The 27,868-nt window shown below is 39.4% G+C and overlaps 1 protein-coding gene across 1 annotated transcript in view; it reads right to left on the reverse strand.

The window, feature by feature from the left end:
* Window positions 1–27,868, reverse strand: part of WIF1 (WNT inhibitory factor 1) — a 68,996-nt gene that overhangs the window by 26,195 nt on the left and 14,933 nt on the right. Inside the window, exon 3 of the mRNA XM_007082216.3 lies at window positions 736–844. Coding sequence (XP_007082278.1) covers window positions 736–844 — 109 coding nt within the window. The remainder of the gene's footprint in view (window positions 1–735; window positions 845–27,868) is intronic.

Raw genomic sequence — 27,868 nt, forward strand, 5'->3', positions numbered from 1 at the left:
TGTCCTCCATGCTTATGCTGGGGACTCAGACCTCAGGAGTGATCTCCTCTGAGCCCACCAGTGTGAAATAAACCTCCTGCCTTCCAAGATCTCCGAGGGCTTGGTTCTTCCGCTAGGTGATCCAGACCAGGTTCCGTAACAACTCATAGGCCTGAATTTTCTAATTTGTAGAATGGAGCATTAATTCTGGCCTTGACTCCTTCCCAGAATTCAAATTAGATAATGTATGAAGTGCTATTTTGCAAGCTGAAAGCTCTAAACAAATAACCCATGCTATATTTTCTTAGCAGGGAAGGGTGATAAGCTCTCAAATATTAACCCCTTTCTTCCATTTTTCCATGTCTTTTCTCTCCTTCAAATTCCTATTTAATACAATGCTCATTTTGAGGATGTTTCTCTTGATTGGATTCCATCTGCCCCAAGTCACCTTTTTTTTTTTTATACTTATTGGCCAGATATATCTCACATGGTGACTTTCTTTAATCTGTGGCCACTTACCAACTGGGGCTATGTAGAGTCTTTAGGAAATCATAAAACTGCCAGTTAGTCACTCCTGTCCTAATGTTTTGCCTAAAGGAGACAGGAACATGCCGAGCTGCCCTCAAACCAACAGATCTCTTCAGGAAAACATTCCACAATTCATTCCTCTGATGGGCGACTTCTGGATCTTAAATATTATTCCCATTCCCATTACATTTTAAATGTAAACCTTACTCCGAGGCAAAGACCACCCACCTGATGCCTTGTGAGGCACTGTTCCCAGCAGAGGGACATTGACAGTTGGGTCTGCCATGATGCCTTTATCCAGGGAGCGTAAGGACAGGAATTCATAGAAGTACTCTGCCTACAACAAAAGGCAATGACAATCAGTACCATGGGAACCACGGAGCTTGAGAAGGCATTTCTTCACTGGTCATTCCTTTGAAGGGAAAGTGACATTTTTCACTATAGGAACTCTGGTGGAGCACATGACATCCAAAAAATTGTGTAGGCAAAACTCGTCCTTCTGGATTTTAGAACTCTAGGAATTAGACTCTGGAGAGAAGTGATGCTTTAAAAACATTAATGACATCTATCCAAAATATCCACAAGGCAGCCTTTTAGCTTAATATTACTTAGTTGCTGTCTTTTAAAAGGATTGAGAAAAACATGCTCTTGAGGAAACAAGTGGTGTCGAAACAATTAAGCAACTGTTAGTCCTTACACAATCAATCCACTTTGGCTTCTTGGGTCATTCTTTAAGTCTTTTGATCAGAATTTGGAAAGCTGTAAGATCTAAGGGAAAATGAAAGCAGTAACTTATTGGCAAAAGAAGATATTAAAGTGCAAAATTTAATGATTTTGCTGTTGAGATTTATTTTTCAGTACCATTCCCTTTGGCAGGATTACATTTAATGTCTCAATTTAATTATGGAGAGAAAAGCCTAAAAGTGCAAAAGCCACGGCCGCAATATGGCAACGAGTGATAAAATTTTACATTCTAAACATTTAAATTTTCCCACAAAGTCTAGTAGAGAAAAATAATTCCTCCTACTTGAATATCCATGAAACACTGAAACTAGTGAAGTCTGATCTCACTGGAGAGCTTTGATGCTTAACTGATTCTCAACTGGGTTATTCAAAAGATCTGTGATAGAAACAACGTGTTCTTGCTTGGGATTAAAGAAAAATCAATAAATAGTGTAGATGCCAAAATGAGAGGCAAGCTGAGTGGTTCTGCAGTTATCTGTAGAGATATACAGAATTTGGATGGGTTCATTAACTAAATTATTAATTACATGAATATGGGTTGCAAAGAAGTTTAAAAAAGAATATGGCCTTTCTTTATATTCAGCATAAAATTTATTTCCCAGTATGGAGGGTATTAAGAGATAGCTGGTAGACATTCACACAATTTTTTGTCCTAAGTCATAGAATCAATGTATTAGGTGTTAAGGACTTTGTAGGAGGATGATAATGCAAAGGGGTGATCTCAGCTGCTATGGGGACATTGGCTATGCTTGCAGCGTGTTGGAAAACACTTCCTGGTTTCACTGGACCAAAAGAAGCACCTTAGTTGACTAAATTCCCACTGTGGCCCCTTCTTTGGGTTGTGGCAGTGTTCCAGAAGACCACCATGAAGAGTCCTTGGTAACAAACTTTCATGAATTAATTTTATTAAATTCATTCACCAGGAGGGCCCTGAGGATAGAGTCAATTCCTACCCTGATGGAGGGAAGGCAGAGGACTGCAAGTCTGATGAAGGAAAGAAGTGTCATCAGGAAAGGTAAGTCAATTTGGAATGAATTCCTTTGAAAAAGAGAACGTTATTTCCGACCTTGTGGTAAACCGACAACTCTTAAAAGTGGGCTACTTCTCAGATAGTGTTTCATGAATCCAGGTGTTTTAAATGGCTCTGCCAGCTGCACTTCCCTCTACACTTTACTGGATAATGTTTATCACTTGACGTTTGGTTCTAAAATATATTTTAGTTGGCATTATGAAAGGATTTAGTGATACATGCCCTTATAATTCATAACTTTGGTTTATTTGCATTATTAAGTACAGTAATAACAACAACAATAACATAACAAACGCCTGCGTAATGCACATGACGTCCCAACGTTTAACACTTGTAGTAACAGTACATATAATGATGGGAAAGAGCTGAGTGGACAGAACACAAACATGCTGAAAATAAAACATTTCAGTGGCTGGATTGCTTCAAATACCATTCAACAGGTCGTCATTTGCTGCTCATAATTCTATCTTTGAGCTCCATCACTTTATAAACGAAATCTACCTCTATATGGGTGATATACTTTAAAAGAGAATTAATAAAAATATAATTAAAACTAAGTTAATTTTTTTGTGTGTTACTAAGAAAAAGGATGAAAGACTAGCCATCAATATTAAAACAATGATTGTGTATGATGGATGCTAACTGATTTTTTTCCTTTTCCCTCTTTTCCAAATTTTCTACATGGGGTTCCTTGCCTTTTATAGTGAAATAAACCCATTTATTTAAAACCAAACATTTATTATGTATCCTGCTTTCAGTTCTGTGTGGATGATGATAATCATTGGCTCCGTTTGAATAATTCTCTGATCACAGATGAAATATTCTTTTTTTGGACTTCTATGTAGGCTGTGCTCATGTAACAATTGGATTTAAATCTCTTGCTTGCGTACTTGCTTTAAGAAAACAACATTTACTAAGAACGTAGCTTCTGAACATGTCTTTCAAAGACTTTTGATGATGTTCAAAGAATGTGGAACTGAGAGTTTTACTCAGGGTCCAGAAACAATTCCATAGAGCCACTGGGTCTCCTGTTGTTGCTTTTGAGTTTGGCCACGTTAAGTAGGCTGGCTAATTAGTTTGTGATTCGCCTTGGCATGACTGCTCAATATGATGTTTAATGGATTTGTCTGGACAGCCAACATTCTCATTCTTATCAATAATGAATTTCACACTAGAGGTTGTAGGGTGTCCCTTTGATTTCTCTGAGAATCAGTGAGTATCAGTTTTTCTACTGCAAATCTAAGACTATATCATAGGGCAGGAATTGGTCAAAACAGTTTCTTACTTGGATTTTTATTGGCAATAGGCAGTTTCTAGAGAAAGCTTTTTTTTTTTTGTTTGTCTTTCTTTCTGAAGATGATAATGATGCTATAATTTCTGAAATATATAATTTCCTTCATACTTGGTATATATTTTTTAAAGGGGCTTGCCTATCTACTGTTTTCATTGCCTTCTTAAAAATCCTAATGTGGAAACTACTTAGAAATTGACCAACCTGGGGGGCCTGGTGGCTCTGCCGGTTAAGCATCCGACTTTGGCTGGGGTCATGATCTCATGGTTCAGGGGTTCAAGCCCCACGTCAAGCTCTGTGCTGACAACTCAGAGCCTAGAGCCTGCTTTGGATTCGGTGTCTCCCTCTCTCTCTGCTCCTCCCCCACTCATGCTCCGGCTCTCTCTCAAAAGCAAATAAACATTAACAAAAAAAAAAGCTGCAGTTGCACAATAAAAAAAGAAGAAAAAAAGGAAGAAAGAAATTGACTAACGCTTTGTCTCTGATCTTAACACTGACTTCTTTCAAAGTTTCACTTTGTCATTATAAACGGATCTACCCAAACGTCGAGTACCATATAAATATTTCTACAGATAGATTATCATCACCGTGTGGTAGAGATGACATATATTCCTCATTTAACTTAAGTATTAACTTAAATAGCTAAAATATTTCCCTCAAAGTTAAAATGGCTGATGAAATAAGCGATAGATTTATAATGTCATATTTTCAGTTCTAGACAGGACTTTCTGTTTTTACTTTATTTATAATATAATAAACAGTCTTGGTCCCAAACCTCTCCACTGGAAAAACTTATTTGGGGGCAAAAAAAACTTACATCTAGGCCAAAGAACAGTGAGCTCGCTTTAAAGTTTGGGAACAAGTTTCAGAGATTGTAGATTTATTACTTAGATAAAAGGAACTCAGAGCATGAACTCTAATAGGGAGGTGGCATATTGGAGAGCATGAAACCTCTATTAGGGAAAAGAACATTTTGTTTTATTAAATGACACTAATGGAAACTCAGGTAGAGGTAAGTAGGGTGCTTATTTGAGAAACACATGAAAAGATCGCCTTGTATTCAAACAAAGAATGGGCCTATTCAGGAGAATAATTCACTTCTAAATTAAGTCGCTGAAAAATCTTGCTGGCCTGGTTTGCCATGCAGTAAATTTTCTTTTCATGGAGAAGTATAAAAGACACCCAAATATTATCAAGAGAGGAGTTGAGTGCTGGAGCAAGTTAAGTTGCTTCCAAGCAACTTGGCTGACTATTAAGGTTGTTCCTTCCAGAAGAGATGAAGACATCATCTAAGCGGCAAAATGGAATAAACTCAGAAGGCCCTTCACGCTGGCACTCTTTCTGGGGTGGACTCAGAGAGAGGAAGCAGAGAACTACATTGGGAGGAACAGGGAGAATCCAGGATTTATCATCTTTGAAGTTATGGGTTTGTGGTGCATACTTAATCTAATAAGCACAATAATTACAGGAACCTCTGAGTTAAGAATCAAAGGTTTTTCATAAAACCATGGCTCTCAAGCCTCTTTTGACTTCATGTATCATGATGCTAACCTAAGTGTTCATGAGAGAACACTAAAGCAATAGTGGGATCAGGGTTGTCCTAAAAAAAATCTCAGGCGATTTATAGATACAAAGCATATAGATGTTGTAAAGTTTGAAACCTACAAATAATTTTTATTGAGTGTTTACTACACTCCAGTCACTGTTCATTGAATTCTCACAAGAACCTGGTGTTATTATAGCATGCATGTTTGTTCAGATTAGCCAGGCATTCAGTGTGAGAAATTACTAGGAGGATTTGAAATAGTTCCTACACTGTATGTGAAGGGCAGGAAGAAATCTACTAAAGTAAGCTTGAAAGGAAAATAGTTCAATGTTAAAGTCCCAAACAAAATGAATAAACACGCCCAATGCTTAAAATAATCTGACGCCTGAATGTCTAGACCAAAAATTGCCAGATCTCACATTCTTCCTGGGCATTCTTCTTGTCACCTCCCTGCAAAATTTCATCCTTCAAACTCACAACTCATTATCTTTGGATGCTGTGACACTCTGTGGATTCTTCTCCCGTGTCTTGATTTTCCTGCATTTCCTTATTAACTCTTCTCCTCTCAGCTCCTGACTGTAAAAATCGCTAAGACTCAGGCCTCCGCTCTTCTCTCTTTATATTCTATCATAAAACTCATGCACATTCACAAGTTGAACTATTTCCTTTTGGGCAATGATGCTCAGTGTGAACCATTCACACTGCCTAATGGCCATGCTTGTGTGCATGGAGCTTAAGTCATTTATCTTCCCAAACCAGCTTCCTGACTCGATGTCTTTGTATCTGTCAACAGTATTATCATTTTTCCAATAACAAAAGTACTGAACCTCTGAGTCATTGTTTCTTGTCTCTACCTCATCTCCCAATAGCCAGACACCAAAGTCTTGTCCTTTGTCCTTGTATAATCTTTTGATTCTGTCCCTGCCTCTCACTCCTACTGCTTCCTCCTTAACCCAGCCTTTGTTTACTCATGTTGGCATTATTAGAACATTTTCTGAAGTATCTTTCTTGCTTCCCTCTTTAAAACCTCTGCTATGGGGTGCCTGGGTGGCTCAGTCGGTTGAGCGTCCGACTTAAGCTCAGGTCACGATCTCGCAGTCCGCGAGTTTGAGCCCTGCGTCGGGCTCTGGGCTGATGGCTTGGAGCCTGGAGCCTGCTTCTGATTCTGTGTCTCCCTCTCTCTCTGCCCCTCCCCCGTTCATGCTGTGTCTCTCTCTGTCTCAAAAATAAATAAACGTTAAAAAAAATTTTTTTTTTAAACCTCTGCTATAACATAAGCCAATATATCTAGTGGAAACATCGGTTTTGCCGTATCACAATGCTTTCCTGTCACCCCTTATCTCTGGGATAGGGCCCTCAGCCTGTCAAGTGTCCTTCAAAATCTGGCTCCAAATTTCCTTTATTTTGGACTACTCCCCAACAGAGGTCCCCTTCTGAGGCTCAAATGATGTGCTCTAAACATTACCAAAGCCATACCTCTATTCCAGTGTTTTCGCCTGCACTGACTGATAATAGGACCCAAACTAGCATAGCCCTTAAACATACACTGTCCTGTGTCATTGTTAAACTTTTCCCACGTGGAGATCATGGATTTTCATGTACAGTTTGGATTCTTTGTGGTTAAGGATGGGATTCTATCTTTCCCCCAACACTACTACAGATTCACTCAGCATTGGGCACACCAGGTATTTTATGAATATTTGCTGAATGAATGAATGACCTACTGAGAAGCATCCAGATGCGTAAGCCCAGTGCATTCCAGGGCACACTGCTATGGTGAAGGGGCATGAGCCTCTGATTTTACTGACAGGAATCAGCTTTTCTGTTTCGGTAATTGCTCAATTACTTTTATGGGTCAAAAGATTCCCTTTTCCTTTGCTGTGTGGTCAGTCGCTGCAGCATATGTAGAGAATAGAGAACATGTTTGAAAAAAAGAGCAATCAAACAAACATTGCCATTTGATACCCAACCAATCTCTGTGTAATTCGTAACTGTTTTATGCTTGTTAAGGGACAAAACCTTGGCAATGAGGCTCCCAGAATAAATATAGGCAGATAGTGTAGACAAGGTCCAGTTATGACACCTGATGTTGTCCAATGCTCTTCTGGTTCATGTTTCCAGAAGAGACCAGATCTCTTCTATAAGTTACATATATATCATTTTAATTATATGTAATTCACATAATTTTAAGTTTGTACATTTTGTAAGATTGTATAAATTTATATAAATTTTGCCTTGTCTAATTACAATATGCAATTACAATGTCACTGAGAAAGTGTGAAATGTCAACAAAGACTTTTTTCCTGAAGTCTTTTGAAACTGGCTCTAAGAAAAACTTGTTTCAAAGCCAAAAGAAAAAGCTCCTCCCCATGCAGAGTAGTTATTTAATTATCTCACTGGTCTTGGCTTAATTGATAACGAAATGAACATTGCTTAGAGAATTTCAATCAGCCTAGTTCTTCTGTTCCAGTAATCATTTTTATATACACTGCCATCGACCACAATTAGTGGGCTGGGTTGAGGGAGTAAAGCTATTGGAATATAATGGTAATATTCAAACTTAAAGTCCAAGTAAACACATCCGGGACCATGAAAGTTTTGTAAACTAAAACTGGCAGGAGATCACAGGGTTTGGCTTCACATGAATCTGAAATATCTAAGACATTTTCCATCTTTTCCTCCTCCGGTTTGGAATCACCATTGCTCATGCAAACCAGAAACAGACCTGGCTATCTGACAAATCACTGGCTAGTCACTCTCTTTTAAGATTCCTGAAGATAGAAAACCAATGTCATAGAGCACTATATTGCTGTTTTGTGTTGGATAAAACCAAAAGCGAGGGGTTTTTAATGTTTATTTTTTGAGGGAGGGGTAACAAGAAAGCAGAAAAGCAAAGCATTGGGGAATGGAAAAGAGGTTTTTCTCTTCTAAAGACCAAGAAAAAGGATGCAGTATGCAGACAAAACGGGCTCTAAAAATACAGCCCCCTTCAGCATACTGCTTTCACCAGAGTGCCAAAATTTTCCACCGGAGGGGCAACGTAGGCAGCAGTGAGGCTACCGAAGGCTTCATTCCTCTTTATTCCTCAAGGCTTCTGGGACAAGGACCTCCTCCTCCCAGTGAGCCTGCCCTAATCCAAACATCTGCAAAGTTATGGGTCAATGGCAACCCCCAAACTGGGCACTGAGAAGGCCAGTATTGGGCACTATCAGGTGGGGTAAGGAATGGGACTGGGGAAAGAAAACTTTGTTCTAAGGGGTACAGCTGGCACCCAGTGGACCAGGGCCAGGCCAAACAGGAGGTGTGGGAAGAGAAACCTCGGGAGCACAGCCACACGCTTCCCCTGGCTAGGATGGTAATTATTGGAGAACATGGAAGGGCTCAGGAGGCAGCGGTTTGAATGCATGGTGCTCTAGAGGAGACGAGAGGGAGATTTCAGCTCTGGAAAAAGAAAAGGAGTACTTTCTCTGTTTTTTTTTTCTTCTCATCTCACGATGTACATTTGAATATTTCTTTTCTTAAAGCTTCAGAAGCAGTCATTGGGTATTTGTTTATATGGGGGGGGGTGGGTGGAGAGAGAATTGGCTCAGAGCTATTTCTTTGATAATAATTTAAAAACTGAACGATTATCCTCACACATCATGGAGTACATTTATTCTTCATCAGTATCTCATTCCCTTGTTCTTGCCTTCATGCAATTCACAAAATAGTGTACCTTCAGTACATCACATTTTTTTGAGGACAGAATGACTTTTATAAAATGTAGAAATAAATTTGTGTAGCACCTATAAGTAGCTTGAAAGGGGCAAGACTGATGTCCCATTTCTTTCAGTGTTCTTTATAATATAGAGTTATCTCCTGGGATGTATATTTATTTTATTCCACTATAAAAAATATTCGGAAATCTTTAACTGACTTAGAAATATCAGTGGATGTTCTCAGTGATGACTTTAAAAATATTTACCATTAGGTCATGTTTGTCTTAGTTTTAGCTTCAGGTAGTTTTCTAAAATTCTTTAATATACTTTTATTGAAACCACATGGACAGTGTTAACTTATGTCTTGATAAAAGCCAGAAAAAAAACCAGACTTTCCTTCTTGACTTTATGTTTTGAAAAAAATACATTAAACTATTTGGTAAATAAGAGATATGCCTTAATTTGATTTCTTTGTCCATATAATCACAATTTCATATATCAGGATACTATGTTACAAGATGCCTCCAATGACCAGTTTCTCTGTTCCTATCTAGAAACCAAGTAGAGAAAAAAAAGTCTGTAATTTTAGTTTTAGATTTTAGGGAACTAGTGTTACTAGCAAAAGATTCAAATAGCAGTCATCACTATAAATTTATTTTTATACTTCAGGAAAAGCCATTGCCTAGAACATGCAGCGTAATTATCCTTTTTAATCTTCTAAGCTCCTCTAGATACTTGCTGTTTTAAAACTGTTACTAAGACATGCATTATTCATCCTTTATAAGAAAATGAGAAACTGAGGCAGAACTGAAGCAATTTCCTGGAGAACACTGATGATGAAAATCCATAATCTGAGGACTGGCTAAATCTATGGAGCCAACTTCAGTTGCCCCCTGACACCCCTGAGCAATTCTTTTAAACATGCCTGGCCTCTCCCTTCCCCCCACACACCAATTCCATAGTTTCCCCCAAAGTCCTCTGCCCCATCCCTGCTATCATCGCTCGACTGATGACTGGATCATATTCACAAAGGAAACAGAAATGGCTACACATGAATTCTCTCAACTTTTCCTCCATCCACCTACAAATAGCCCACATCCACATTCAGTCAGCTTCCTTCCCATATCCTCTGAGATTGGCTCTATCAATAATGTCATCTTCCCTCATGTATATTTATAGAACTAAAAGGTTAAAACCCAACCCTGTCGCCACAAGGCTCTCTTTCTTCCTTCCTGTCAGCACCATGCTTCCAGAGGAGTCTATACTCATGACTGCAGTGTTCTTGCTCATCAGTCTTCGGCTCACTGAGGTAAGGCTGTTGCCCTCATCACTATTAAAATGTCTTCATAAAAGGTCACAGATGGCCTCCAGGTTTTTACAGCCAATGAGCACTTTCCATCTTAATCTCTCCTGTATTCTCTGAAAATTTTCATTATAATCAACTTCCCTCTCTCTCTCTCTTTGTCCTATATCAGCAACAGTGTCCATGAACTCCTCCTCTCCTCCTGTCTAGCTTTCTGTAATGGTCTTCCCAGGCTTCTCTTTCTATAACGGCACCTGGAAAAAGATGTCTGAAGGTGGGCCCACACAACATAGCTTATGTGTTCATATATATGTGATTGTTTTTCTGGGCACAGCAGACCCTGGCTCTCCTCACATTCTTTTTTTTTTTTTTTTTTTTTTAATTTTTTTTTAACGTTTATTTATTTTTGAGACAGAGAGAGACAGAGCATGAACGGGGGAGGGTCAGAGAGAGGGAGACACAGAATCTGAAACAGGCTTCAGGCTCCGAGCTGTCAGCACAGAGCCCAACGCGGGGCTCGAACTCACGGACCGCGAGATCATGACCTGAGCCGAAGTCGGACGCTTAACCGACTGAGCCACCCAGGCGCCCCTCTCCTCACATTCTTAAAGGAGTCCATGATTCAAAAAGAAAAAAAAAATGGTTAAGAGCCACTGCCTTAAAATGTTGATGTTTCCAGGAAACAACTCCTGCTCTCCTCTTCTTGCCTCTGCTCTCTTCTTGAAGTATTTTATCTATTTCTGTGACTTTATACCGCCATTTCAATGACCTCCAGATTTTTATCTCCACTTTCCATGCTTCTTCTTAGCTCTCAGTTCATGTTGGCAGCTGTCTACCAGACATCTCTCCTTGGGCCTAATTTATTTGAACCAAACTCATCACCTTCCTGGTGAACCTGTGCACTCACATTTCTTTAGATAGCACTGTATACCTGATTACCCAAGGAACAAACTTGGCAGTCTTTCTATACCCCTAACTTTTTTCTGACCAGGCATCTCCACAAACTATCCCTGATTTCTCAAATCTGTTCCCTTCTTTTCCTTCCCACTGTTACTACCAAAATTCAGGCATTTCTCACATAGGCTCCCGTAATTGTCCCCTAACCTATCTCCCCACTAACTCATGCTATCTGGATTTATGCCTTCCAGGCTACACTATCATCCATTTTTTCCCCATAAATGCCAACTGGGCCACACCACTACTCCCACGTGAAACTCTTAATAGTTTCCAATCACGAGGAAGAGTTTAGCGACAGCTTTACATCTGGCTCTGACCACCGGCCTCTTCTCTCACATCTTAGTTCCAGCAAACTTTGAGTCCAATCTTAGGTCCGGTAAGCTTTAAGTCCACTGAACTGCCATGCTCTCTCCTGAATCCTGCTCCCTACTCTATGCCCGGAATGTCCACTCCCTTCTCTTTTCCACCAAGCAGACTTTGACTTACCTCTCCAGGCACAGGTGAAATATCATCTCTTTGGTAAAACTTTCCTGTCCCAGATTCTTCTTTCCTGCACTTTGCCCCTTATCTTTACTATTGTACTTACAGTAACAATCTGTTTACTTGTCTTCCGCGTTAAATTCTCCTCTATGGAAGGGACTTTGTCTATTTTTATTTGAATCCCCAGTGACTAACAGTTTTGGTGGCATAAAAGCTTTTTATAAAAAATAAATTCAAGCTTTGAGTCAAACTATTCATACCCTAAAAAAATCGGTAAATCACATCTTACCATGTCCATTCCCAGTCATGAAACTTCTGACTTTAAATGAAACAGAAGCCCAGTATACTTGTGAACCCTTGATTGAGAGAGGTAGACACTGGCATCCCAATCACAAGTCAGCAGGAAGTAGGAGATAACGGGGCCATGCACAAAGAGACTGAAGCTGATCCTGAGCTGGCTCTCCATGGAGACTGCTAACAGTCCAAAATAACAACATCCACAGGCTGGGGCGAAAAGGGTGAAATCTGGGCTACAGTAAGACCAACTTGGCTTGAATTCTCATTCCATTACTTACCAGTTGGTCTTGGGCATAGTCCTAGCCTCTTATCTATTGAGTGTGGCAGGCAAAAGACATTGTATACACCTACAATGCCAAGGAAGACCAAAAAGAGATCTAGTATTTATGCTTATGGAGCTATCAGACTGAAAGGGAGTTGGTCATTAACCAAATAACTAAAAAAATTAAGACTGTGATAAGACGCTTTAGGGGAGAAGCATGTAGCATTTTGGGAATATGTAATTAGGCTTAGCTTGCCTAGTTGTCAAGAAAGGCTTGCCTGAGAAAGAATGGCAGAACTGATATCTGCTTATGGGGCAGACGTTAAACAGGTGACGGGGCAACAGTTTTGGCAGAGGTAAGATCAGGTGCGTAAGCTCTGGCAGGACTTTGGCAAGCTTGAGGAACCGAAGTGGGGCCAGCACCTACTCTATGGTGTTTTTGCAAGATGAAAGTAAGTAATGGCTGGAGTAGGTAACCAATGTTGACACATGGGAAGCTTTCAACAAATGGTAGTCATTATTAACAGGATCAATACACAATTCTCTTATTGCTGGGGCATGCTAGTGGGAGTTTCTAGACAGTGGAAGAATCCACACATAGAAAGGAACATTCTGGGGATTTCTGAGTGTTTGGGGCTAGAGGAATGTGATCAAGGGGGTTCCCATGGGTCCTGAAGGAATCAACTATGTGTTGTGGGCCTAGGAGTAGAGTTCATAAGGAACAAGGGGCTGTGAAAATAGTCTAAAAAATATTTTCCTTTTCTGTTTAGTGCAGCTATGGGCTTACAGGTGAGGTTAGCATAAATAGGTAAAATTGGAATTGCCCTATTTCTTTAGCTTTAAAACAAATGAGAAATGTCTTATTGACTATGATCCTACAGGGAATTTATAGGATAGAAGAATAAGTAAAACTACACCACAAAGATATAATCAATGAAATCCAGGTATGGGACACTATGGGCCAAACACCCAGGGTCCTCAACAAAAATTTGAAGGAATAGGAAAAGAGAGAGAGATGGAGGGGAAACCTAAAGATTAGTGGGCACAGTGTGTGCACCTTTCTTGGATTCTCATTCAAATAAACGAACCTTTAAAAATGTATGGGCAATAGTTGGAAATTTAAACACTAACCAGATATTTGATGATGTTAAATAATTATTTTTAGGGGCGCCTGGGTGGCTTGGTCGGTTGAGCTTCCGACTTCGGCTCAGGTCATGATCTCACGGTCTGTGAGTTCGAGCCCCGCGTCGGGTTCTGTGCTGACAGCTCAGAGCCTGGAGCCTGTTTCGGATTCTGTGTCTCCCTCTCTCTCTGCCCCTCCCCTGTTTATGCTCTGTCTCTCTCTGTCTCAAAAATAAATAAACGTTAAAAAAAAAAAAGAATTATATTTAATGGTTTGGGGGATTTTTAAAAAAACTTTTTTTTATCTTTTATAGATACATACTAAAATATTAATAGATAAAATTACATGACACCTGAGATTATTTCAAAATATACTATGGGAGGGGGGCATGGGTAGGGAGTATAGATAAGACATGGATGGCCATGAATTAATGATTCTTGAATCTGGGTGATGGATAAATGGCTGCTCATTTTTCTATTCTCTCAATATTTGTATATGCTCGAAATTCTCCATAATAAAATGCTTTTTTTTAAAGTTTATTTATTTTGAGAGAGAGAGAGAGAGAGCACGAGGGGAGAGAGGCAGAGGGAGAGAGGGAGAGAATGCCAACCAGACTCCAGGCTGTCAGTGCAGAGCCCGACGTGGGGCTCAAACGTATGAACCGTGAGATCATGACCTGAGCCAAAATCAAGAGTTGGGTTGCTTAACAGACTGAGCTACCCAGGCGCCTCAATAAAAAGCTTTTTAATAAAGAAAAGCAGCGAATACTGGCATTTGTGTTGAACGAATAAGCTTTAATTCACAGACAATAACACCTCGCAAGTGATACAGTGATGCTTCCCCCTGGGCTGCATGCTCATTAGCTATAGCTCCCCGCTCACTCTGGTCCTGCCATGCTGGTTTCCTTGCTGCTTCTTAATGTGCCAGGTACACTCCCGTCGGAGGGACCTGGCACTAACTATGCCTTCTGCTGGGGCGCTTTTCCCCCAGATAGCCACATAGCTTACCCCCTTTTAAATTTTATTCCTTTCTAGTAAAATGTCATCTCATCCAAGCAGCCTTGCCTGACCATCCTCTCTGACACAGTAGCCCCCACCATGCATATTCTTATTCTCCGCTTTATGTTTTTCACTAGGACTTATCATCACTTGATATATGTCCATTTAAACATTTAACAAATTATGTATCTCCTCCTAAGCTTTACAAGGGCCATCACTCTCTTGTGTTCACTGCTGTATTTTCAGTACCTGGAGCAGAGCCTGTAGCATTGAAAGTGCTCAATAAATGGAGACATTGGATAAATAAATTGGATGAGTCAAAGAAAGAAAGAAGAAAGTTCAGCTAACATAATGACATTCTTCTGTTCATGTTTCAATTTGGTAACATCTTTGTTATTAATTAATTAGAATTAATTTACTTGAAAATCTTTGCGAGGGTCAGAGCTGTTGGCTGAGATTGATCTGTAGGGTAAAAGGCAAGATCTAGGAAAATCAAATGTGTTTTGGAAATATAAGCACGGTGTAATTTAACCATAATTTTACCGATTACATGATTTCTTTCTACTCAGATATTAATACAAGAAGTTGGTTGTATGAGATAAAACATTGAGTTTAATTTAAACAGGAGTAAATACTCTTATTTCCTTTAGTAAGTTCAGATCAAGAGTATTATTATTAGAGTTTCTCAAAGAGAGAGACGAAGACCTCTTCTGCAACCCTCACCTTGCCTAACGCTGTACTACACAATACAAGTAATATGTACTACTGATTTAAACCAGTACTTTTAAAACCACATACTCTCCGTAGCTGTCTTTGTCAGAAAACTTTTTATATCAATACAAGTGAGTAAATATGAGTGTTGGAAAACTTGTAAATAACCGAACAAATTGAGCACATCTGAAGGAAGTGCACACCAGCAGAAAGAATCATGGTACCAAGCCCCTCAGGTGGGAAGGTACCTGGCACATTCAGAAAAGAGAAGGAGGCCAGTGTGGCAGGACCAGAGCGGGCAGGGCAGTGTGTTTTTCAGCATCCAGCAGGAGGGGAAGCAGCCCTCCATCACAGGCAAAGGAATCCAATGCTCCCAGTGGAGGAACCCCAGAAAGTGCCCACAGTAACAAGATCAGCTCTAAACATCCTCTGGGGCCACAGGAAACTGTACGCGACACCAAAGCCCTGTCTCTTATCTCTTGTCTGTTTCCCAGGCCCCCCACCTGCTCCCCAGCCTTTCAGCCCTAGAGGAGTTGGAGAAGAGTCAATCATGGTGCCTTCCAGGCTGCAGCTAAGGGAGGGGAGGGGTTTTAACTCTGAACGCAGTCTGGAATTTTAACTACAGAGCAGTGGATATTTTAATTACTGAAATAAGAATAATCTTAGCACTAAAGTAATCAGAAGGCATTTTATTATCGTTGGCTAAGTAGAGAAAGTCCAGGATCTGCCTGAGGAGTCATCCAAAGGCCCAGGGAGAAAGTCACCTATACAGTAGGTTTACAGGGGCTGCTGTGAGAATCAGTAAAGACTGCACAATGTGATCACACACGGTGGCATTTTGCTTATTTGGTGTAATAGTTTTAAGCCTCGGGTCCTTACATAAGGATCTTAGGTAGGAACCAAAGAGGAGGCAGCATATTTCCGTTGGTAACCTCACTGTCTTTCTATTTTGCCCACTTAACATATGCTGGAATATTAGCACAAATGTGAGCCCTCCTCTATTTCTTTTCAATTATTATATGTTATGCATTAGCTTTCTCATTTCTAAGAATTATTTGCTGTAAATTCCTGAGGACTTTCAATTTCCCTTCCTAGATGTAAACCTAGTTAATGACCATGACTCTCTCCAGAGAGCACATAGTGAACGACAGTACTTTACAGTTAAAATAAATGGGTAATGAGGCGGATGTGAGCAGACACCATAGTTAGTCAAGCTGAGTCATTAAAGAAAAAAAAAGCACATTAAAGCTGAATCACCTGTCATCTTTTAGTGATGACTGTTGATTTGATGTGATGAGAGAAAGTTCATGCACGTGGATGGGTTGATTCGGCTCCCGGATGGTCTGGAACATCGTTAACTCATACAGACTGATTCTGGCCCTGGTTCAGACTTCTCAGCCTTTGTTCTTGGGGCTCAGAGGATGGCTTTGAAGTTCAGGATAAAGCTCTTCTAACACACCATTACCAAAGAATAACCTTTTGATTATGATCTCATGAAAGTATAATCAATAACTTACATAAGTTAAAACCATGGCAAACAGTGATGGTCCTGTAATTGGACCTTTATGAATTCCATATGTAACAATCTCTGCATTAGCTAGCAGTCTTGCATAATACATATATTTCTTCCCCAAACATAGCTGTTGAACTTTCTTAAAAGGCTATGAAACTTTTCACAGCTACTGTCAGCCTTGAACTCTTCGGGCCCCTGAACTTGGGTGTGGGTACATTAACAGGCAGGATTTTTGGAAAGCTTAAAAGGATAAATAAATATTTCTCCCCAATCCAATAGACACTCACTTGTGCAAAGCAATTTAATCAAAGCCAGTTAACTTTTTACTTAATTGTGTAGCTTGTGTGCTTTAAAAAATAGTTCAGGGGGAAAAAGACCTCCAGCAAACGATTAAAAACATAAGTAGAAAATATATTCACTTAGTAAAGGCTAGGAAGCCGTTATCCCATTATCTACATTATCTAAGATTGGTATTTACTCCTCTCTCTCGTTAAGCTAAATTATACTATTACTAAATTTAAAATGTAAGTGTTTAGTGTGGTTTAATTGGCTTCACTTTGGGAGGAAGGGCAGTATGCATGCAAAAAAAGACTTGGGAAGAAAAGTATCTAACCCATGGTCACAGTAGTTAAAAACAAAAACCAAAACAAACCAACAGAGTTCTCTGATGGATTGAAGGGGACAAAGAAGAAGTCTGAATTGAAGGAACATTTAACGACAGAATGAAAGATATGCAAGGAAAGAGGAGTCCCATCCTTTTAGACTAAACATCAGATCTTTAAGGAGAGATGAGACTATAAAGCCAAAACCAATAAATAAAGTTGGGGGACGCATCAAAGGAGTTATTTTTGTATCTTCACCCTCTCTTCACAACTATTACTACCCCCGACAGTGTCACCTTCGTTCTGTTGCCTGTTACCATGCAGTAGCATTTTTTTGGGAGCATATCTGAAAATTGCCAAAGGGGAGGGGAATGGGAGATCCAGGCTTCCAGTTATAGAGTGGATACATTACAGGAATAAAAAATACAGCATATGGAATATAATCAATGGTATTGTAATGGCGTTTTATGGTGACAGCTGGTAGCTACACTTGTGGTGAACATGGCAACACACACACACTTGTCGAATCACTATGTTGTACACCTGAAAATAATGTAACACAGTGTGTCAACTATAGTTCAATAGAAAAAAGTTGCCAAGCTAATTTCCAGCAAATTTATAAACCGTTAGATTCCTTAGTTCAAAATAGCACCATTAAAGTAATCTTTGTGACTCTACTGTCACTTTATAAAACTTCTGCACTTGTAAATATGTTACTAGCTTTCCAATTAAAATTTGAATTACTGACTCACAATGCCTTCATTGTACCATCTACATTAAAACACGTGATATTTGATTCCGTATCTCCTCTATTTGATTATATATAATTCCTAAATGCAGAGACTGTAACTATTTACCAATCTATTTTAATTGTCCAACTTCATTTAATAAAAATAATTTCAAAGCCCTATACACACACACACACACACACACACACACAGATGATCAAAGAAGACCAGTACACTGAAGGGGAAAAGGATCAAGTTTTTAACATCTTCTGTTTGATTGTTTTTAAGGAGGTATCAGTGAGCTGGTTTTGGTCCAGTTTCTGTCCAGTTGTGACAGAAGGCCACAGGCTACATAAAGAGGAAAGGAAATAGGCCGATGGGAAAACCACATGTACACAAATCAGCAGGGCCAATATGATCTAACTCGTGATTTGTATGAATGTGTGGAAACTAAAAGGTACTGAGAAATGAGTCTCCTGTATTTTTTTTCTTTGCAAAAAAGAAAAAAAGGATGGCTTTGGAAATTATAGACCTGTTAACATCAGTATCTGTTTTTTTGACTCTCACACCTTGAAGAATAACCTAGATATCAACATAGGGTCACAAGAAACAAATAGTGCTTCCTCAATTGACGTCCTTCCTCAAAAGAAAGGGCAGGAAGCAATAGAGAGTCTACCTTTATGTCAAAATCACTATTGATTGCTTCCTACAATTGGGAAGTCCAGCCTTCACTCTTCTATAGGATGGCTAAACAATCACTTTAAGAGTTTAAGAGTTTGTGTGGTATTACATTCAGACTGGTCTTGGAAACCAATCTATCAAGATTTCCTATGAGTGGCTTTTGTAAAAAAAAAAAAAAAAGTGTGAAGGTGCTTACAAAAGCTGTAGCCTTTCTTTTTTTTTATTTTTATTTTTATTTTTATTTTTTAACATTTATTTATTTTTGAGACAGAGACAGAGCATGAACGGGGGAGGGTCAGAGAGAGGGAGACACAGAATCTGAAACAGGTTCCAGGCTCTAAGCTGTCAGCACAGAGCCCAACTCGGGGCTCGAACTCACGGACTGTGAGATCATGACCTGAGCCGAAGTCGGCCGCTTAACCGACTGAGCCACCCAGGTGCCCCAGCCTTTCTTAAATTAAGTGCGTTTTAATACTCTGGAAGACAGAAGCACCTAAATGTTCTTAATCAATTAAAACATTTCAACACTAAAAGTAGAATAAAATTTGCAGGGACAAAAAGCCAACCATTGAGGTATAAGGGAGCAGCTGAAACTAGAGAAATCAGATCTGGAAAATCATAGTTTGTTACAAACTGAATATGAGTTAGCAATCTTCTGCTATATGGAAAAAGTCAACTTGATTATGAAATTTACTGTGTGTAAAATTCTTCCTTCAGGTCATGCATTAGATAGGATACTAGTATCTATTTAGAGAACAAACTGGTGGTTGCCAGAGGGGAGAGGGGTGGTTCAACAGGTGAAAAAGATGAAGATTAAGAAGTCCAAACTTCCAGTTATAAAATAAGTCACGAAGATGAAACGTACAGCATAGGGAATACAGCCAATAAAATTGTAATAACGTTGTATGGTGACAGATGGTGACTATACTTAATTGTCAAGTCACTATGTTGTACACTTAAAATTAAAATAACATTGTAGGTTAATTAAAAATTAATTCAATTAGGGGCGCCTGTGTGACTCAGTCGGTTAAACGACTTCAACTCAGGTCACGATCTCGCGGTCCGTGAGTTTGAGCCCCGCATCAGGCTCTGGGCTGATGGCTCAGAGCCTGGAGCCTGCTTCAGATTCTGTGTCTCCCTCTCTCTCTGCCCCTCCCCCGTTCATGCTCTGTCTCTCTCTGTCTCAAAAATAAATAAACGTTAAAAAAAAAATTTAAAAAAAAATTAATTCAATTAAAAAACAAGAATTGGGGGGGGGGGGCATCTGGGTGGCTCAATTGGTTAAACGTTCAAGTCTTGATTTCAGCTCAGATCATGAACTCAGAGTCATGAGCTCGAGACCTGTGTTGGGCTCCATGCTGCTTACGGCGCCTGTTTGGGATTCTCTCTCTCCCTTCCTCTCCCTCTGCCCATCATTCACTTGCATGTGCTCTATCTCTCTCTCTCAAGAAAATAATAATAAAATGAAATTTAAAAATAAAAATAAAAAAAGAATCGAGAATTTAAAAAATATTAATATCTATTTTAAATGATACGAACAAATCAGAAGGATGTAGAAAAACATACCAAAAATCTACTGAAACCATTTAAGAAGTCTTATGAAGGAGTGTTTTTGAAAGTTAAGTATTCAGACTGACTACTTTTTCAAGTTCATTGTTGTCTCTAGTTCTTGTTATTTTGTTTGTTGTTTACATATCATTCTGGGAAGCGAGTCCTACTTTGATGTAAATGAATTTTTGGCTGTTGTTCTCAAGTCCTGAAAAGTATAACAAAAAGCAACTAGATTTCATTGTAGCAAGGAAGATTCTGGATGGATACAAAATGTGGGCCATCAAAATGATGAAACTCTGGATAGCCAAAGATGATGGTAGAGTTCCTACAGAAGGTAGTTAAGGATCTGGCCTATATGCTGAGAGAGGCTGAGATCCCTTTCTGCTCTGCTGATCGACTATTGACCTTAAAAGACGTTTGCATTCACAAGCAGCTTCCCTGTCAGCATTCACTCTCCAGTCCTCCTGCTCCTGGGCTGTACATTGTCTACTTCTTTTTCTAATTTTTCCACTCCCAAGTTTTATCCTTTGTTTATGTTACTCTATATTACTCTTCCTGATCCTTCCAAAATTTCTTTGTTCCAGAAAATCAAATCTTTCCTTAGTACTTATTTCTAAATTATCTTCCTCCCAGAGAGTAAATATTTCTGCAGTACTCTTTCCATCAGCCTGTTTTTAGAATCACCTTGATATTTTCTCTTATATAAATCCATCTTCAGCGCTTTTCTTTGGTTGTACCCTATTTCTTGGGGTGATATTATTAGGGGAAATTGAAGTAATAGCAGTTCTAGTACCATGGAGAAACATCGTGTTTATTAAATGGAAGAAGGAAGAAAAGGCAGAGAGGTTGTAATTCTAGGATTGGTGAATTCTAGGGGAAAGAATTCACCTCCCAGAAAGAGCCAGTGTTCTAAAATGAACTGAAAGGAGGACATCAGAACAAAAGGGTCACCACACTTTGTGCTAACGTCATGTTGTTCTTCCTCCATAGGCAGTGGATAGAAGACAAAGCCAACCTATGAACCCAGGCTTTTAGAAACAGGCTAGCACAGGGTCAGGCCAACTTTTCAAAATCACCTAAAGACAACACTATTTTTAAAGATATATATCATCTGACTATTAAACACTTTTCAAATGTCATTGAAAATTTTGTATCTGTATTTCTTATGATACTGTTGGAATTTCCACAATAAGGGATCTCAGAGAGCTTTGTAAACAGGTCAGTCTTCACAAAGCCCCTCTGATGGGGAGACATGACACTTTAGAGCTGGAAAAAGTCTAGGAGATCATTTGGGGAAACTGAGGGCCAGGGAGGTTAAATTATATTTCCAAGGCCCATCCATCAAGACTGGCTCAGTGTGCTTTCCATAATACTTCCCTACCACTGTCTCCATTACACGGATGTTAAAATGAAAGAGAAAAAAACCCCAATACTGATATCAGCCTGAGATTTGGGGCACTACCATTGCTAAATACCTACCATGTCTTGGCCACTGGTGCTGGGTGAAATGTATGATGGCCAGAACCGACCAGTGCCCTCTCCAGCTATTGCCTCATCCTGTTATTCAGAGCAGTGACCAACCCATTGGCTTTGCCTCAAAATTTCACATTAGTGTGTGTGTGTGTGTGTGTGTGTGCATGCGCACGTGCTCGTGCGCACATGTGTTTGTGTGTTTGCTAGACTGTGTAACCTAAAAACAGATCAACAGACTTCCTTATTCTTCATTCTGGGAGAAAAATTACAGGCAATTCTTTCCTTCCACATTTTATGGGACTGTTGAATTGTGATATGGTGTTATTAACCCTCTCATAGCCTTAAGTTTCAGACGGAAACAAAGTGGGAAGCTCTCTCTGTCAGAAGATACGTTCTTTTGCCAGCTTTGTTGCTAACTCTGTGATTCTCACAATGTCTGGCATCACCCCTGGTCTGTGGTTTTCTAATCTGAAAATGCAGGTGGTTGAAAAACCTTTAAGCTTCCCTTCCCTTCTAAGAGTTTGTGATTCTGAGTGGAGGCAGCCCTTGACAAATCCTTCCAGCGTTTAACATCAACACCCTCCTGAGCATTTGGGAAGAACAGAATTCTTTCTGCATAGAAAACCGGGTAGAGAACTGGGCTCGATAAAGAGCTAGTTCTTAAAGTGTCAGTGTATTAGTTCTGTGCTCTTACGATCTGAGACCTCATGAGTAATCTCAGAAACGTGCAAACCTGGAAATTTGCTGCACAGATATCCTGGATGCGCACTGTTGCCTTTATCAATTTGTGATATTTTCTAGACTACAGAGATACATGTTGATAACCAATTGATGAGATTACTTAGGGTGAGCCAACAGGGTGGCTGAGAATCCCTCCGTCAGACCTGTCCATTTCCCTTCTGTTTGCCACCTGTTCGCTGCAGGAGATTTTGCTCAAAGAAGCAGGTGAGGGCTCCTGTCCTTGAAGTGGCTACAGGAGATTCTCTGCAGCAGAGAAGCCAGCAGTTTATAAACAGTAATTTGTGTCTACCTACCAGGCTTTTTTTTTTTTCTTGCCTGAACCATTTTATTCCATAGACAGCAAATTCAGGACAAGTTAACAGACACTTCAAAGGCTAAAATGCAGAATATTTAATCTGATATCAAGACTTCTGGTTCAAGTGAATCCAGCTGCCTGAGTACTTTTCTCCAAAGGGTCCTTTAAACCAACTCTTTCTCTTTCTGCTTGAATATCCAGCTCCGGGAGCTCTGACCAGCAAATTAATTTGTCTTCCCTTTTATGGAACACCTATAAAAGCGTATTTATTTGCTCAGAGCTCCCTTATTTTGATAAATGTAGTAAATATGCCATTCTTCCTCTTAGAAAGTGCTATGCTCTAGCCGCTGATGACAATAACTCTTTAGGCTTGGAAGTTGATCTACTTGCTAATCCTTCTCGAACTTTGTGCCTTTTAAAACTGAGAAAATTATACCACTGAGTGTTGGGAGCATAATAATAAATTACTTAATATATTAAAAACTTATTTAAAGGGTATATATGCAGAAATAAGTGTTCCAATCACTATTATTTCAAAATATTTCTGGGTACACATATCTATGTACCTGAAACGTGCAGAAAAACTCATATATTTATTCATACTCACTTCAAATTAATAGAAAATGTGTTTCTTTGCTGTTTAAAAAGGAATGACCTATTTTATTCTTTGCAATTCACCCACTAGTTTTGTATTTGTATCCGTAATTTATAATTAATATATATCTGAAGAGTTCTGTGTTCGCAATTAATCATCCCTATGCAGAGCTCTTTCCCTTGGCCGACCTTACCATCCCTCTCTGGAAAAGGACAGCCACTTACTGATCCCCCACTGCCCCCTACAGTATGAAACTCCTACTGAGATAAACTCATCAGAACTTAAAAATGCAGGCACAAATCAACAGCCACCAGGACCATTTAGAAAGCCTCACTTCGAGGTTTAGAATTAAGCCTCTAATATTAAATAGTAAAAATGCTAACGAGAGAATACTAAAAAGGATATCCTTGCATAATTCTGTTGAAAGTATGGAGTCCCCATTACAAGCCATTCAGCATAAACATATGTGCCAAGAGCCTGCACAACTATCAAGTGCTTTGACTCAGAAATTCCACTTGTGGAACTCAGTCCTAAGGAAGTGATCCTCCTATGGAAAAACTTTTATGCCTTGGGTTGCTGTTCACAGTGTTATTTGTAATAGTGAAAAATTATCTAGAGACAACACAAATAGGAGAACGTTTAAATAATCCACAGAATATAGTGTGGTTGTTAAAAAACCATGTTTACAGAATATGTAATAACATGGGAAACTGCCCCACTGTTCCCAAGCAGACAACAACAAAAAAAGGGGACAAGTTGTTGCTTGAACGGAAAAACACTAGGTGGAAAAACACCAATATTTTAGCGTTTTCTTACGTGAGTTAACTATACATGACTTCCCTTCTCCCATTCTTCCTTCTCTTTTTCTGTATTTTCCAAAGACTTTTAGAGGGTGTACTCATTTATGATGGAAAAAAGTAATGAATTTAAAATAAAACTCTGTAACGATTCATGGTTATACCCAGGGTTATACCCAGGAAATTAAGTACTGAAACCCCAATGAAGTCTAGTTTATGTAACTGAGGAACGAGTGCTGCAAGTTATAATTACTACAGGGACAGCTCGCAGTGTAAAAACCTCAATTTGTAACAGAGAGACAAAGTCTCAGACTTGATTCCTCAGTCCTTTGTAAAGAGCCCAGCAAGGAATAAGTGTTACGAATGTCTAGAAAGGAACTATTATTTGAAGAAGGTCTTACAGAGTAAATATTACTAGTAATAATCATTTGTCAAAAGGTCTTAAAGGTTAATATGAGTCACATAGCTGTCTGGCCTACCTGCCTCAGAGTTGAACTCCTAACGTGAGTTTATTAGTCAAACTGAATGAACTGAAACCAAGCTACTATTGGAAAACCAGGTAAACGTTGCCTAAAATAGATTTTGCTGGATTTTATTGGTGTGATTCAGGCAAACAGTATTTTGAAAGTTAGTTCTGCTCACATTTTTTTTCCTTTTTGCTACAATTAATGGTATTGTCCAAGTTGTTTTTCTCTCTGTGATTTGAATTCAAACGCAGAACCAAGAACAATGCGGAAGTGATAATGGCTAGTAACAAATCACAGACATTTTAGAACTGAAAGGAACCCCTTATTTTACAGATGAGAAAGAAAATGAAATACTTGTCTGAAGCCCCAGATAGATGGTGTGGGAGCCGAGCCAGAAGCCAGATCTCCCGAGGCCAGCTCAGTGGGACACGGTGAGTTCAGAGACTGGGACGCCATCACTTATGGTGGAGTTTGGGCACCCCGCCAGCACACTCCCTAGCCTGGGATCTGGCAGACTACCTTTCTTTGGCCTCACGGCTTCCATTTAGCACTAACAGCTCATTAATATAAAGGGAAGAAAAGACCCTACTTTTTTAGTGTCGACTATGTGTCAAGTACTTTGTACACATTATGCAACTGCATTTTGCTGCCAGTGTAAAAAGTAAATTAATGATTTCCTTTTAGCACTTGAAGAAACCAAGGCCCCAAGCATTTAAGTTGATCAAGATTTGGCCCATGCTGCTGTTTGCTTCTCTTTGATAGTTAACTTCTCCTCTCGTTGGGCAGCTAAGACAGAAAACAGTGTATTAGAGCTCTCTAGAAGGAATCAATAGGATAGATGATAGATAAATAGTTAATAAGGAATTGGTTCATGTGATTATGGACGCTGGGGAGTCTGACATCTGCAGTTGGCCAGCTAAAGACTAAGGGAAGCCAGTGGTATCAGTTCCAGTCTGAAAGCAGGCAGGCTCAAGACCCAAGAAGAGCCAGTGTTTCAGTCTGAAGGCAGTCAGGCAGGAGGAGTTCTCTCTTCCTCGTGGGAGGGTCAGCCTTTTTGTTCTATTCAGGCCTTCACAGGATTGAATGAGGCCCATCCACACTGGGGAGGGTCATACGTCCCAGTCTCCCAGTTCAAATGGTAATGTCATCCAGAAGACCGTCAAAGATGTGTCCAGAATAATGTTGGACCACATGTCTGGGCACCGTGTGGCCCAGTCAAGTTGACATGTAAAATTAACTACCACACATCGTGTTCTCCAGTATGGTCAGAGCCTGGACTAGGGGGAGGTGATCAGGGCACCCAGACTGTAAATGTATGGAGGCACTTACTCCTAGGTTCACACAATCACCCCGAGTGCCTCACTTGTCCCACTCAGCCTAGTACTGGCCCCATGTCCCCCTCAAAAGGGCAGATTCAATCATCTCTCTTAACTTCAAGTGTTTTATATTAAGGGGACAGCTTTCTACAATCATGTAAATACCATTCTAGAAAAGTTTTGGCTATGCAGAGTTTCTCAAGGAATTGATGGCAACAGATATCTGAAATACCAAGTATGAACCCAGATGAAGGGTGATTATTTCTATCCTCACCATGGCAATGGAATGGCAATCTACTTTTATTTTCCACTGAAAATGTTTCCTTATAATTTAAATAGAATTTATTGAATGGGCCCTTATTTATTTTTATCGAAAGGCAAAAAAGCCTTTCTATAAAATCACAGATGCAAAACTTTTGTGCATTATAGAAGAATGTACAGCTATTAAAGATCAGGTTTGAATTATTTTACTTTTGGCCAAAGGCCATCCACTGCAAATTATCACAGTTATTCCTCATATTTAATTATCTACAGTTTTAGCAATGCATGGTTTTTCAGTCATTAGGAGGACTGAGTGAACTCAATGAAACAACATAAACGAAAGCATGTTTTAAACTATTAAGTGTGATATAGAAAGGTGTCACTGCTATTAGCAGAATGGTAGAAATCTCTTACCTTAATTCAAGAGAGCTGTACTAATTTGCACTGTCTCCTTCAGCTTATGAGTAAATGTTGCCTCAAACCCCAGACAACACAGGACATGCAACGATAACTCTCCAAATTCAAGCCTGCGGATATCCAGGATATCAGATACATTTACTGATCAAACTTTGGGAACCAAAGACATTCAGCCAGTCTGAATGGATTTTGTATTTGTTCCATTTAGCTTCTGAACTTGATCTTGACTTAGTTGATTTGATAGTGGCCTCATAAGGTACGACTCTCTAAATGAAGCTGCTTCTTTAAAAATTGATTTGGATGGGCAGATTGGCCTACTCTTAGATAACACAGAGGTGACATAATATAGACATACTTATACCTACTTTGGCATCTGACTGCCAGGGTTCAGGCCCTGGCCCTGCAGATGACTAAGGTATGATCTTGGGCAAGTTACTTAATATCTCTGCGCCTCCGGCTTCTCATACATTTCATGGAGATAAAAATAGTATCTTCACTTCACAGAATTGGTCCAAGAATTACATGAGATAATACCTATAAATTACTTAGAAGAGCTTCTGGCACGAGGTAAATATTCAGTAAGTGTCAGTTCTTCTTAAGTGAAATCACATGAAATTCAACCATTGTGACCTACTAAAGATGACAATTTCAAGAGAGTTGATCAAATATTTACCAAATATTTGAAAGCCATGCTACTTTAGCACCTGTAACAGTGTCAGCTCTTATTGGTCAGGGTGGTATCTAACTCATGCTTCACAGCACATGGTGTGTATGCAATAAAATGTCTAAAGGATAAAGACGTAGATTCAGGAAAATCTCTGTTTTAGAAGAGTTCAAGATGCCATTTCATCGTGGATTCTGGAGTCAGATTACCTGAGTTTAAATCCTGGCTCCACTACCTACTAGATATGTGAACTTAGGCAATTTGCATAACTTTTCGTGACCCGGTCGCCATTTTTGTAGAATGGGAATATTAGTAACACTAATCTCACAGGGTTGTTGAATTAAACTAGATAGTGATGAGAAGTGATTATTAGCACAGTGACTGGCACACAGAATACCTTAGTAAGTGTTGGCTATTTTCCATTTTTCTTCCCCTCCCTTTTCTCCTCCGTCTTTTGTTTATCATACAAGTTTTGTAAACCAAAAATGATTTCACAATTCTAGAAGTAATCTCCAATTCCAGCAATGAATTATTTTCTCATCGGACTATAAAGAGTAAAATACCAGTAAATTCCATCTGTGATCATTTTATACTTTTGCTAAGTATTTAGGAATCAAGGTTGAAAAGATGCAAAACTGCTTATGTGAAGGAGCTGGAGAAATTGGGGATGTTTGGGGACATGGGCTGCAGGAAATTAATGTTGGTGTCTAGTTGGGGCCAAAGGTCTTAGGTCATGTTGTTTTAGGTGCCAAGTGATAAAGCTCGATGTCAAATAGGGAGCAGGGGTAGACTCCCCATTTCTGCACAGAACACCAAGTTG

The sequence above is a fragment of the Panthera tigris genome, chromosome B4, assembly GCF_018350195.1.
Source record: "Panthera tigris isolate Pti1 chromosome B4, P.tigris_Pti1_mat1.1, whole genome shotgun sequence".
Classification (NCBI taxonomy): domain Eukaryota; kingdom Metazoa; phylum Chordata; class Mammalia; order Carnivora; family Felidae; genus Panthera; species Panthera tigris.